At 37.6% G+C, this 15,622-nt stretch overlaps 1 protein-coding gene across 1 annotated transcript; it reads left to right on the forward strand.

Annotated features, from left to right (window-relative positions):
• Nucleotides 1–6,903: 6,903 nt before the first annotated feature.
• On the forward strand, nucleotides 6,904–9,171 carry LOC131356304 (B-cell receptor CD22-like; the record flags this gene model as incomplete). The annotated part of the gene is made up of 3 exons (XM_058395206.1): nucleotides 6,904–7,174; nucleotides 8,757–9,022; nucleotides 9,151–9,171. Coding segments are annotated over 3 exons (558 nt in total), but the record flags the coding sequence as incomplete, so codon positions are not given.
• Between the last annotated feature and the right edge of the window lie 6,451 nt (nucleotides 9,172–15,622).

Here is a 15,622-nt window from a genome sequence, read left to right on the forward strand (position 1 = left end):
GTATAGTGAAGTGTGGTCCAGAAGATTAATTCATTAGAATGTAACTGAATTTTTTTGTAGCATGTTCATTGTACAGGCTGTGCTTACTGATGTCACATGTCAGTTTTTCTGCATATCTCTTTTCCACATCCAGAAAACTCCCATCCAGACCTTTGAATATTGAGCTGCATGTCTGAGTGGGGTCGTAGTCAGACGTCCAGACACTGAACCTGATTTGGATGTTGTGCAGACATATGGATATGGTCCTGGACCGACACAATATAGACATGATCTACACATTTAATAAATGTCTTCTGTTTTCTGTAATGGAGGCCTGAGCTCACAGTTTACAGGACTTAAAAGATCTGCTGCAAATGTGTAGGTGCCAGATACCACATCACACCTTCAGAGGCCTTGTATAGTCTTCTCTACAGCCTTCTCTAGAGCCTTGTCCATCACAGCTGTTTTGGCGGAAAAAAGGGGACATGTTACGGCTGATTAGTGTACATGTATCTATCCTGTCTCTCTCTCTCTCTCTCTCTCTCTCTCTCTCTCTCTCTGGAGCAGGTAACACATGGCTGAGACTGCTGATTGAGCTCGATACTGAATATTACACAGGGAGCTACTACTTCGATGGTACACTTTATAATAGAGGCTTCAAGGGCGAGTCTTTAGTTTTCCTTCTAAATTTTAATTTAAGGCCTTCATTCCAGAGAAATGTTGCTTCTTTTCTTTTTTCATCAAGATTTGACGTTTCTATTCCAGTTTAAAGCTTTCGACGCTCAGCAGAACTCTATCATGTTGCGGTGAAAATTATTTAAAGTTTCAGTTTCTTGACATTCTGTTTAACATTGCACAAAAAATACATTGAGTGTTTGACCAAGTGGAGACTGATATCTATAATGTGTATGACATTTTGATTTGATAAACTTTGCTTAGTCTCCATAAAAATAAATAAATTAATTAATTTAAAAAAAAGACTAAGAGAAAAAAGGCTGTCAGAAGCACTGGACCAATGGACCATTTATCCTGTCTCTAATCTGAATAAAACTCCGGATATTTGGAATCGCAAACTAGCAACTTAGAGAGAAGAGCACAGAAAATGGAAGCGTGAATAAAGAGAAAATTACGAGCAAAAATAGCAGAAAGAAGTAAGTAAGTAAAGGAAATTAAAGTAAAGTAAAGAAAGTAAGCAAGGAAAATAAAATAAAATTTTTAATTCCCACTATTTTGTGTTCTTTTCTTTTAGATTACTTTGTTTAGTTTATTATATATATATCAGGAACAGCTGGACAGTTCCCTACCAGGCCTGGAGAGGGCGATTTTTTTTCCAGAGTTAAGAAGCTGCTTGATCCTCAGGCAGTGCAGGAAAATAAGTCACATTTCTCTGACATCTTTGAAAGGTGCACTGTAACATGGGGTTTGATGATTTCAAAATCTAGTTCCCTCTTTGCTAGAAAGGCATTCATTTGTTCAAACATGTCAAAGGTTCCTGAAAGTGCAGTTTTTCTACAGTTTTAGCTTTCTTTTGAAAGCCTCAACTCGTTCATGCTGGATAATGCAGTTTAAAGATGCATAGTCAGCTTTAGTTTAGCTTTAGTCAGCATTCGTCCCCGGGATAACTATCTCACCTCTGTGTGCATGAGCAGCAATTGGTTTTCAGCACCCACCTCTGCGCAGAAGGCTGTGAACAATCTGGAGATTGTTGCTCTCCAATCATTGTAGTCTGTTGTAGAACATGATGAAGAGTAGGTTCCTTTTGTAGCAAGAGCATCTCTGTGAAAAAAGCAATGTGTAACAGCTTTTTATCTGCTGGACCACTCCGGAGTGCTTGTCCATCATCACTGCAACTCCGTCTGTGCAGACGCCGATGCAGTTAGCCCAGTTTATTTCATTCGATGTCATCAAACAATCCATCACTCTGAAAATATCCTTTGCCGTTGTAGTAGTGCGTAGCTTCTTACAAAACAAAAAGTCCTCATGTACTTCCTTTTTCCATTCATAGCAAGCATATGCAAGCAGCTGTGACATTTTTCACACGACTCATCTATCTGTATAGTGAAGTCATTGCTGTGAAGCCGTGCTGCACACTGTTCTGTGATGTCTTTGGACATGCAGGAGATGTGGAGCTTGACTGTGTCTTTTAAAAGCAGTATTTCAGCTGCTTTCTTGGACTCTCCTCTCCAAATTCTCTCACAATTGCAGTAACACATCTCAAAACTAAAGTTTCCTTGACAGTGTGTGCTGTTTTCTGTTTGACAATTTTATCGGCTACAACATATGATCATTTGAGGAGCTTTTTATTCACACGTTTTATTTCAGTCTGTGCGCTAGCCAGTTGTTCTGCTTTTTGCTCAAAAAATGACCTGTTTTTGACTTTGTATTGCACGTGATTTGCATGCAAATGTCTGATCAATTTAGATGGTCTCATACACTCATTGGATAACACTTTAGAGCAGACAACACATTGTGGCTGAGGTAAATCCTTGTTTTTCGAAAACAGCACAAACCCATAGTTAAGGTAACTGTTGTCGTATTGATGTCACTGTTTTTTCTGAGTAGGAGTCTGTTTATCGCCTGACAGTTGAACTACAAATTTGTCCATTATGTTTGCTGTGGTGAAATGCCTGACTGAGCGCTCGGTGCATGTTAACTACATTTTCGGGTTTCAGTCAGAAAATGAAATTATTAATTTTTTATTTTTAAAAAATAGTTTTAGTGTGTTATTTTTCAATTCAATGTATTATTAATAAAATTAATTACATGTAAGAATATATTTAAATTAGTTCGTATTTTTTTTTCATGGCTCCCTGGTTGAGAACCCTGGGTTTAACTGGGACATTAGAATTGATTATCTTATATAAAATTTGAGAGTTAATTCAGGTGGACAGGACTGTACCAACAGAGGATAGAAATTGTTGGTGGGGGAGGGTGAGCCACTTCTAAATGAGACAATGGACCAGAATTTCTTACTCTTAAACGAGTCTACAGACCTTGGGCCTGAGCAATGAATAATAAAAAAAGTAAAGAAATAAATCCCTGCCTCTTTTAAATTCTATGAAGCAGACCATCACTGCTTTAACTTCATCAAAATAAAACAGATGTGTACAGATTGTTCTCAGTGTATGGGAGCAGACTGATAGGTGATGAGAGGAATTTAAACAGTTCTGTTTAAAACTACTTTAGGGCGCTGATGGCTCAGTCATGGGGGTGGGTTTCTCACCTACCATGTGGAAGGCCTGGATTCGATTCCCAGGATGCAGTGCCGATCCAAAGCCCGAATAAAAAATGGGAGGGTTGCTTCAGGAAGGGCATCCGGCGTAAAACCTGTGCCAGGTTGTTGTGCAGACCAGTTGGTCCTCTGTGGCGACCCCTCACGCATGTAGGGAGCAGCTGAAAGATCAACAACAACTGTTTAAAACTACTACAATGTATTTAAGATCAGGATTAAAATGTCTTGTAGCTCTCTCTCTCTCTCTCTCTCTCTCTCTTTGTAAGAACATAACAGTGTGATAGTCCTTTGGTTTTATGTCCCAGCTAAAAGATTTTCAGACTTCAATTATAATAATATCTGCTGCATACTTGGTTACTTTTTGCAATAAAGTGAAACAAATGCATTCATGAGCAGAATACTGACCTTTGTCTAGATTATTGTATTTTTAATTTATTTTTCATTTAGAAAGTTTCAAATGTATTTTCTTACAGATGGCAGTTTAGATTTAATCTTGAGGGTTCTCTTTTTCTAATATGTACAGTTAACAGAATGAATAATTTCCATATTTATGTCATGTTCTGTTTCTGTTCCCTTTTTAGTGCTGATTTCACTTATACCAGTGTCCCAGGCTCAAGGTGATTTATATATAGTTTATCCTTTATATTGTCTGCATATTTAATTTGCTTTGATGCTGAAAAGTTTCTGCACAATTTATTAATTTGTTCCTTGTTTATTAATGCAGTTTTTATAACTCTAATCAAAAGATGGCTGCAACATCAGATCTGAATAAATAGTTTTACACACAAATAGTTTTACACTGCTTAAATGTCTTAACATATTAAATATAAAACAGCACAAGTTTAATGACAGCAGCACAAGAGAGCAACTGACATCACTAGTGCTAAATAAAATGCTCCATGATGCCCCTGATTTCTTAATATTAAGCAGGTTACACATATCAGTATCAACAAGTAACAAAAACATGTACTCACACTCACTCTAAACATGATATTAGTAGTGTAGACTTACATACAGGGAGGAGGAGACACTCAGGGGACTTACAGCTGGAAGATAAATAATAATGAACCCTATATAGATGAAAGGGAGAGAGACTACACAGACAGCACAAGTCAGGAGTTCAGAATCTGGTCTGTTGAAGACTCTGGAGAGACTCTCAGAGCTCAGAGATCAGTTATGCTGTTGATCTGATTTTGAGCTGTCAGTAACTGAGTCCTCAAACCCAGACTTAACTGTTTTGGCTGAATGTATGGGAACATAAACATCTTAAAAAATGGCATAATTGTTTGAAACAACATTTGGATCATAGCATGCACCTGATCACTTAGAATTTCCAAATACTTGGTGGCAGTAACATGACCATGTAGACTAATGATGTCACCAGCAGAATAACAAGATTATGGCTGCCCAAATCTTCACAGATCCACCTCCCATGTTTGACAGTTGGAACCAGACAGTCCAAGTTGTTCACTTCCTTGGTGGTTCTTCGTACATAAACTCGACCTGCTGTTAGGAGTAATATAAATGATGATTCATCAGATCATATCACTCATTTCCTGTCTTCAGCTGTCCAGGTTTTATGATCATGACACCATCTTTTTTCGCATTTTTGCATTGGTGTCTGTGATTAAGGCTTTGTGAATTTCTCTGCAGAATGTTTTTGTGGAAACAGGGTCTTTAAGGTGGATATTAAGTTCTACTCTCACTTTTGTTGCTGTAGTTCTGTGTTGTTTGGACGCAATGTGTTCAACGGTCACTATCAGTAATTTTTAAATTCCAGCCACTATTCTTCTTCTCTGATAAAGTCCTGCCATGCTTTGTATTACAGTCATAATCATGGACATTGTTGCTCTTGAAACACCAAAGAGTTCGGCTGTAAAGGTTACAGATGTTCCTGATAAATGTGCTCCCAACATCTGTCCACTTTAGAAGTCTGAAAAGTTAACCATTTCAACAATGTCTTAAATTAACCACTGCTGACCACAGCTGTTTTTATACTGATATAAAAACTAGACAATGTCCAATGTCTAGTAATTAAAAATAAATGAATGATAATCACAACATTTTATTTTTTCATAGCAGCATACACAAATAATACAGGGTGGGGCGCAAAAACTTCCCTTTTTTTTCAAGGCGAATGAAAGAATAATTGTGGCTGATAAACAAAATTTATTTTTTGATAATGAAAGAACATAATTTCAAATTTCAAATCATGCTGTTTTAAATAAAATATCTTGAAGGTGGTGGTCACCGTTCTCTATGCACTGATGCAACCGATTTCTGACGTTTCCCTTTCCACGTTCCAACATGTCCACCGGAATTCGGGCTATTTCCTGCCAAATAACATTCTTATATAACATTCCGGACGGCTCATCTCGATTCGAGGTGACATCCCGTGGGCAGCGCGCTCGCCCGATCTAACGCCCTGTGATTTTTTTTATGGGGATACCTCAAGGCAGAGGTTTTTAAACATCGCCCCACAAACCTGCTTCAGCTGAAGAATGTTATTCGGCAGGAAATAGCCCGAATTCCGAAATTATGTTCTTTCATTATCAAAAAATAAATTTTGTTTATCAGCCACAATTTTTCTTTCATTCGCCTTCAAAAAAAGGAAGTTTTTGTGCCCCACCCTATATTAATCCCTATAACAATGGGTGTTCACATTATTTTGTCCAATATTTGTAAATTAGCTGATAGTGTTAATAAAAGCAAACTGTTGCATTAACTATTGCACTATTACTCTATTACACTATTATTATATCATTATAGACCATGGCAACAAATTCATCATGGCAATTTATGTGCTCTATTATTATTCTACAACAAGACCTAAACCAGTGGCAACCGTAGATCCTGATAATCAGGTGTTGAGTGGAGAGACCGTCACTCTGAGATGTGACATACAGGATGAAAGTGTCTCTAGCTGGCAGTACAGCTGGTATAAAGATGCTTCACACAGTCCTGTCAGTAGTGGACAGGTGTACAGAATCAGTGGTGTTGAAGTGACCCACACAGGTAAATACACCTGTAGAGGAGCAGAGAGAGGAGGTTCACGCTCCTCACACTCCAGTGATGCTGTTACACTGACTGTATCAGGTGAGTGTGGGGGTGTTTTTATTTCTTATGTAATATGTTAACATGATTTTTAGGGATCAGATTTTAAGCTGTCAGTAACTGAGTCCCTGTTTCTAGTAGACACCAAGATCCTTCATCATGCCTTTTTCAGTAGCATCTGGGTTTTATATATTATGTTTGCCCACTAACACTGTGGGGAAATAATCCCTGATTTACTCCTGTTCTGTTGGCTATATTTCTAGTTATTAATATCTATGGTCATTTGAATTCTTTATAATATTTTAGCATATAGTTTATAATATTATGTAATACCTGTCTGCAGTGGCTTTACTGTATGAAGTCATATGTTCAGATGGTGGCGCAGGATTAGTGCAGGATCCATAAAATAACAATCTAAAATCAGTAAATACAGTGTTTCTACACTTCAATCCAATCATGAATTTTGTTTCATAGAAAATAAACTGAATACCAGCCGTGTAAGAAAACATACAACTGTAACATCTTGTATCAAATGTCAAATATAAATGTTTGTTTTAGACACAAAGCATCTGTTAGACACAGTGAATCTACTGCTTATGTTGTAAAGTGAAAAGCAGCTCTGACTCCATCATTTCATACCAACAGCAAAACCCAAACCGACTGTGAGAGTGAATCCTCAGAGCTCCGTCTACACTGGAGACACCGTCACTCTGAGCTGTGAGCTGCAGCAGGGGACTGGATGGGAGTTTCACTGGCACAAAAATAATCAGTTACAGAATCGGAACAGGGAACAAGAGAACACACTTAAAGTGACAGTCGATAATGCAGGAGAAACAGAGTACCGGTGTTGGGCATTCAGGATAAACTACTACACAGAGTTCAGTGATGCTGTCAAGATTACAGTGAGAGGTATGTCATGATTTTTTCCTCTTTTCATCATGTGTTAGAAGGGGAAAGAAAAAATATTGCTTAATTAATGTAATTGTAAGGACTTGCTGGACACGTAAGTGTCTGAATCCATAAGCAGATATTTATTGAAGATGGCAGGCAGAATCGTAAACAGGTAAGCAGGCAAAGAGTCAAAACCGTAAAAGCAAAACACTAGACGATCAAAACAGAAACAAAAACTGAAACTCGTAATCAAGACAAACAGGCAAGGATCATACACAACAAAGATTAATCAGGCAGAAATCAAGGCTTGGTACATAACACTCGGAAACGATACTTCGCGTCCAATAGAGGGAGCACGCTGCTTAAAAGCCCTAGAAACCGGAAACCAGGTGTACACAGTCAATATTCGGGCGAGGGCTCCCTCTGGTGGTCTGGACCTGTATGCACAGTGACAGTAATTTCTTGTTATTCCAGAATGTGTAAAATAATTGTGAAATACTTATGTTTAAAAGTATTTGTCATTTGTTGCTGGTGAGATCCAATGCAAAACATATTATTTGACAAAAAAAAAAAAAAACTGGTGAAGCTTTAACTTTCTGTTTTCTGACACAAGAACTGAACTGTGCTGGACACGGACACACACATACATAACACACACGCACAAAAAAGAACTGAACTGTGCTGGACACGGACACACACATACATAACACACACGCACAAAAAAGAACTGAACTGTGCTGGACATAGTCAGACACACACACGCACACACACTAAATTGTCCTGTTTGCATGCACATGCCATTTTACATTTATATATATTTATATTAATCCTGTTTACATGTGTCACTTTAATATCTGCAATCACTGTATACACATTGTATACACAAAGTCGGCCTATATGTTGTTTGTCTGCACTGTCTTGTCTTGTCTTGTCTTCCTGTGCACTTCTGTTGTATGTCTAGTTCTTAAAGACTGCACCTTAAGTATAGTTTAATTTTTTAGTTTAATTTTAATTTTTAAAATATAGTTTTTTATCTCTATGTTTAGTTCTATGTTTGTCTGCGTCACTGTACTTTGTCTGTGTTATGTGTAGCACCTCTGGTCTAGGAGGAACCTTGTTTCACTTCACTGTGTACTGCATCTGCTAATATATGGTTGAATTGACAATAAAGCTTGTAAGAGTGTGTAAAAAGGTAGCTTAGTGGGAAAAAGACTTATAATGTGAGAACTGTCACAGGAATTTGTGACACATCCCCACCAGACTCTACACATACATTTAGAAATGTTTTAGTGGTGTTTTTGTTATTATTATTACAGTCTAAACCCAACGTATTATATTGAATTGAATAATAACTCTTTATCTCCACAAACTGTTGTACAGTCTTTATGGTTAAGCACAAATTTTCTAATTAACAAAATAAAATTTTACACAAAACCTGCCCCATGCTGTATTCTTAATTATAATTTTTCATTTCAATTAACTTTTTGAAGCCTACACTGTCCAGTAGTGTTTAATTGGATCTAGATGTTGTGTTGTGTGGTATTATACACCATGATGACACATTCATCATGTCAACATTAGATGCTCTATTATTTTACAGCAAGACCTAAACCAGTGGCATCCATAGATCCTGATAATCAGGTGTTCAGTGGAGAGACCGTCACTCTGAGATGTGACATACAGGATGAAAGTGTCTCTAGCTGGCAGTACAGCTGGTATAAAGATGCTTCACACAGTCCTGTCAGTAGTGGACAGGTGTACAGAATCAGTGGTGTTGAAGTGACCCACACAGGTAAATACACCTGTAGAGGAGCAGAGAGAGGAGGTTCACGCTCCTCACACTCCAGTGATGCTGTTACACTGACTGTATCAGGTGAGTGTGTGAGGATTTCTGGAGACAAATGAAAATGTTCAAATAGATATTCATAAAAAGATTCTTAATGTGTATTAAATAAATCTTGAAAGAAAATTGTTTTGGATTTCCTGTGTAACAGAGAGACCACAGGCAGTACTGAATGTATCTCTACAGAGCTGGCTGACTGAAGGAGACTCAGTGACTCTAAGCTGTGAGGTTACAGACTCCTCTACAGACTGGACATTCAGCTGGTACACAGTTGTTCCCTACAGAGACGGCTTAACTGGAATAAATAATAATGGTGGCTATAGCGTGTATGTGGAGCTCCTCTCAGACAGCAGCAGAGGATCTGGAGGCAAATACACTCTCAGTCCTGCTGCTCTTAAACACACAGGAGTTTATATGTGCAGAGGAGAGAGAGGAGAACCAGCCCTTCACTCACAGTACAGCAATCCACAGCCACTATGGATCACTGGTGAGGAAAATTAACTGTTGTGTTGAAGTGTAGAATAGAAAAGTGTGAATATAGGATTAGATCAATGCAGCATTTATTTATTCATATGTATAAGGCAGCTAAAGAGTCGTAAGTGCTGGTAGAGGATTATTGTCATGATTTGCATTGTGTTCCACTGTATTTTGTGATGTCTCCACCCCTTTTCTTAGTGTAATTATTCTATCACAGATGATGTAATGATGTCTTTGTAACCCACTATGCATTGCATTTTTTGGTATTAAGTCAATGCACTGCCCTGATTGCCTAATCATTTACAGTACAATCCCATGGAATAATAAAACAATATTTGCTCTAAATTATATATTTATTTTGCATTTAAGGTGAATCTCCTCCAGTCTCTCTGATCATCAATCCCAGTAGAACTCAACACTTTACTAAAGACTCTCTCTCACTGAGCTGTGAGGACCAGAGTAACTCTACTGGATGGACAGTGAGACGATACACACACAGTGAGAGAGTGTTAGATTGTTCACACTGGGGATCAGTTACAGGATCTACATGTAACATCAGCTTCCTCTCCACATCCTACACTGGAGTTTACTGGTGTGAGTCTGAATCTGGAGAAAACAGTAATCCTGTCAACATCACAGTGCATGGTGAGTCTTCATGTAGTGTGTTTAATGTTAAAGGAAATGGAAATTGTTTAATTACAGATGAATCAGAATTCCATCTTAGAAAAATTGACAATAGTTGTTTGCCCCTCAATACATTACCTGCAATTTCTATAAATTTCCAGTTTCGAATAGATAATCAATAAGAGATGTAAAGGAACATTTTTAAATAGCTCTGTGTAATGGAGAGATTTAACAGAGTATTCAAATCCAAATCATGAAGCAGAAGAATAATATATTAATATTAAAATATTAATAATATTTGGGGGAGGGCACCCTCAAGTGGAAAAGGGTGGAGGTAAGCCAGATGGTGTTACACTTTGTTTATTCTGATTAATGTTGTGTGCTGCTTGGGCTCATATAAATATAAACATTCAAATAATTCAGCATTAATAAAACATGATCATTATTTTATTCTGCTTCTGGTCCATCAGGTGTAGAAGCTCCATTCTCAGTGCTCATGCTGATCTGTAGTGTGGTGACGGTCTCTCCGTATCTGCTGGTGACCATCATTCTGCTGCTCATATGTTACAGAGCTCGAGGTAAGAACTCTTTCAGTACGTCTCGACACTTCACATAACGAGTATCCTGACTTTAATTACAAAACATTTTCACTTTAGGGAATGTAGAAAGTTGTTGTCTTTTTAATAGCAAAAGTCAACACTTGAGTGTTAAAGCACATGAAATACACTAGACATGACTTTTTAAATTTCTTTAACAGCTCACACTGATGAAGACAGAATTGAGAATGCCGCCATAGAGGAGTGAGCAAAGTTCATCTATAAAAATTGGATGCATTTATGGAAAAATAATATCTGATAATATTTATAATAATATAATTTCTTGTTCTTTATGGTTTTGTGTTGATTTTAAAATAATTCTGATTTCTCATTTTCATGTCCTGCTGTTATTTGCTCAGCATCTTATAGACACCCTCACTGTTCTGAATGGATTTGTTTAGCTAAAGCCTGTAAACCTCCTCATGAGGTGAAAGTGATCATGTGTGTAGTGTTCAATAAGCCCTACATCCAGCTTTGTATGCAATATAAAAACAAGTTCATTGACTGTTATCTGAAATATGGTGCTGAACAAATATTGTGTTTTGTGTTTTCTCAGTATTAGTTCTACCTCTACTGTATTTCTACTGCTGTAGTTTTATTTTATTTCTTTATGAGATATTCTCTAGTTAAATAAGGAGGAGTAGACTTAAAATCTGAGTTAGAATCTGATGTTAGATTTGTGTGACTTTTCAGCTGTGTGAACTTTAATTGTAGTTGTTTGAGGAGATTTATGAATGAAATGTTTTATCAGTTAAATAAATACATCATTATCAGTTCACTGCTGCTATATTGTTGTCTTTTCATTGTTTCATAATGTTTCTTGTCTCCTGCTGTAACATTGGAATTTCCCACATAGGATTAATAAAGTTTTATCTTAAAGACAGATAACTCGATCCTGCAGTATTATTCAGTGTCTGTAGAGGATCTCAGTGCAGTAAAGGTCAGGAGTAAATGAGGAATCAAACAGAAGTGTTATTACTCTTTCTGCATGTCTACACACTGGTACACTGATGTACAGGACTAACACAACACTGAAAACCAATCAGGAAATCAACTTTACAGCCAATCAAAAGCTACTTATGAAGTGAAGTACATGGTTTCAGTGTAAAACTCTGCTAGACAACATCATCATAAGTGCATTTCTTCCCAGTCCTGGCAGAGGGAGTAAGACAGTCAGGGTTAGAGGTTTGTAAATCAAGCTTAGACCTAAATCAGTGTTGTATATGAGCACTAACACGGTCTACAGAATTGGGGTGAATTGTTGCTAGGTGTCTGCAGTGAAGAACATCACACACTTCTTCAATGGGAAAACTGTAACATGAAAATAGTTTCTTGTATATTTTACTGTATTAATTAACATTAAATCCTGTTTGTTACTCTGAGACCATGCTACACCGACAGCAGCCAGCAGAGGGCAGCAGTGGTGCACACAGTGATAGCAGGAGAACAAATTACAGACTTCTCCAGGATGATTAACCTGGATTTCCTGAACCTGTCCAGCAGTATACTTAAGACCAGACTTTGACACAGCCCTTTGCTACACCTTTGTAGAGGAGTGACAGATATGTTATGTTGGTGAAGACTCTCTGTACAAGAATGATGACTCAGCTGTAATAAAATATCAGAGTAAGGATGTTTATTTACAGTGTCTGTGATGTACAAATAGTCCAAACGTGAACCACAATATCTTAATATATAATAAAAAAGAGAATAATATACACCTTCCAAACAGAGAAACCACAAGCAGTACAAGCAGGAACAAGCCTGTAACTAGTACTTCCGGACAACTTTCAAAATAAAAGTTCTGCAGTTCTGGGGTTTCACTCTGTAATTGAGTCCACAATGAAACAGTATGTAGTAGTTACAGTATCATTTGTGTACGAGATTTTAAAATTCATTTCTCATGGAAAAGAAAAAAAACATCTGGCTGTTAGACATCATTAGTGTGTGTTATGAAGGAAAATGTGATATTCAGAGAGAAAACTATTTGTGGGCTCAACTAAAGCTCCTCATGTTTTGTTCCCTATATCAGCTTACATTTAAAACTATTCTACAACAAATCACATGACAGATATCAGGTCTAATAAAATATTACAGGGATTTAAGGAAACTCTCACATGTAGTGATGTTTCATCCATGATCCAATCATTCTCCTTCACGTCCATGTACTGACTCATTATTTTATTCTCTTAAGTCTCGACTGTGTAAAACACATGACCGCTTCAGCAGATTGTTCCTGCTTTTTAAAGACTGCATTAGCGTGCAGGATGTGAAGGAGCAAATCACTGGTTGGATGTATTGAAGAATCCACCCCTTACTAGTCAGGATTAAAACCATACAGCAGTTACCACTAGAGGGAGTCAAAGACATTTTAATATTGAGTATGAACGTGTTCAGTTATGTGAAATGTAATTGCTGTAACAGTTTTTATTTGATCGTCCAATAGGAAGTTTCTCCTGTTATGATGGATCTGTTATGAGCCAATCAGAAAAGATTTGTGTAGGGAAGAGACTGGTGTGAGAATAATGTGCTCCAGAACTGTGTAGAGTGTTGAAAAGTGCTGAAATGAGTTAAAATAAGGATTTCTTTGAGAATATTTCCATGTATCCAGTTACTAAACCATAAGTAAAGACTTTAGACTCGTTGTTACGAGCGGACGTCATTAACTGGGACTCCAGGTCACTGGTGTTTAGTCAAGTAGCTTTTATTGTCATTTGAAGCACATACAGCTGGTACAGTACACAGTAACATGAAACAACGTTCCTCCAGGACCATGGTGCTACATAAAACACACAACTACAGGAGACAACACAGAACTAAGTTCACTACACAGACCTACACAGTACTACATAAAGTGCATGTGTGTAAACAGTGCAAGACAGTACAGTACAGTACAATAACTGACCAGAGACAGTGCAGCACTGACCACTACACAGTTTTGTAGGGCTGGGTATCATTTAAAAATTTCCGATACCGGTTCCTGAATGATACTTTTTTCAATACCAATTTTATGAAATCCATTTTAACATTACCTCAGAGAAACTTGGTTTTATTTTAATTTCAGGTTGTTGACTTTTTTTTAAAACAGATTCAAAGACTCTCCTGAGCCACTGCACAAGGAAACAAAAAAGCACAAATGAACAAAATGTACCCAACACAATACATCAGTGCAAATCTTTAGCAGAGTTTAAGCAGTTTTAAGTCAATACATGTTGCTTACTACTGCTTAAGATCTTTAAATAACTCAGCAGTTCTTCTTCAATAAAATTAACATATCTGCTTTTTTAGGAGACAGACAAGCTCACTCTTGACTAATAATGTCCTCAGCAGTAGAAAATGTATGCTCTGATGGTGTGGATGATGCTTGCACACAGAGATACCTTGTTTCCAAATCATAAAGTACTGGCAGAGTGCGTCCTTCATGTCCCACCACCAGGTTACTGGACTCACTGAGGACAGCGTAGATGGAAGTAATCTGTAGTGCTTTATCTCTGTCTTAATCTTCTCTGAAGTGCTGCTGACAGTGGTTGGTGTTCTTGATTCAATTGCCATGTCCTCCACTTAAATCTTAATTCTTGACCTATGATTTTAAAAAAGTTATATATTCTTAGTTAAATTACCATGGTTACTTATCAGATAAGATATGATTGTAAGTTCAGCTGTTTCTGTAATACAGGCCCTGGGACAATAACCTTAATGGTAAAGTAACAACACGTACATGGTAAACAACACAACCACTTACAGCTTACTTACCTCCACCATGGAGACTTCAGTGTAGAAAAAGGCAGCAAACCTTTAACAATAAAGTTTGTGACTGCCCTGTGGTATTCATCTTGCTTTTCCTTCTTCATTTTTCCTTTTTCTGTCAGTGTGAACGGATTAACACTTAATGGTCTCCTAATTCCAGGGTCAGCAGGAGCAGAGGCTATAACATTAATGTATGGGGAGAGAGGCAGTCAACCTTAAGGATAAGCACGCTTTAACAACTTTAATGTGATTTAAACATGACCAGTTTCTGTTAACCTTAAAACATTTTTAGCATAGATTTAGCTATCTATCTATAGCCATCCAAACAAAATCTAACGTTACGTTGGTCACAATATATAACGTTAGTACAAAGTCACCGTGCACAGAAAGAAAAGCTAACGTAAATAGATCACAAGCATGTAGCACTACAAGTTAGCCGATTTTGTTTGCTTGTTTGCTGAAAGTTAAGCTTACCTGTCGGAGTCCCAGTCATAACACCGCTGTCTTCATCGGTAGCTTTGGAGGAGGGCTCGTGTGGTGGACATGTCAAAGCAGGCTCTGGGGCAGAAAAACACCGAGAGGATGACCACATCGGCTCGGTCTTGCTGCAGCTGAAGATGGAGCAACTTTCTGCTCTTATGTTTATTCCGTGCACGATTAAGTACTTCATCAGATTTGACGTGTTGCCGGTCTTGGCAGCAATTATTTTGTTGTAAATGTTGCATCGCACGCTGTTGTCATCGAGCTTGGTGAAATACAGCCACACTTTCGACCTTTTCCACATTGTTTTAAACACGTCGGGGTTAGGATGATCACCACAGTGCCTTGCTACAACCAATCACCAGCATTTGATTTAGGCATGTCAAGCATGCTGCATGCTTTTTGGCTCACTGACAGGATTAAACTGACAAGATTAAACCCTTAGGTATCGAAATTTGGTACCGAATGAAAAGACATTTTTCGATACTCTATAGTATCGAGGCAATTCGGTCGGTGCTTAAAAAGTATCGAATTCGATACCCAGCCCTACAGTTTCGTAATGAATAAAGTGTAATAGTAAAGTGCTGTGGATGTAAACACAATACACAGTTCACAGCAAAAACAGATCATTGTGTTTTATTGTTGTAGCAGCAGTCTAAAAAGAAATGTGGGAAAATTATAAAGGGAGTGTATTGATGT

Source organism: Hemibagrus wyckioides, linkage group LG07, assembly GCF_019097595.1.
Source record: "Hemibagrus wyckioides isolate EC202008001 linkage group LG07, SWU_Hwy_1.0, whole genome shotgun sequence".
Lineage (NCBI taxonomy): Eukaryota > Metazoa > Chordata > Actinopteri > Siluriformes > Bagridae > Hemibagrus > Hemibagrus wyckioides.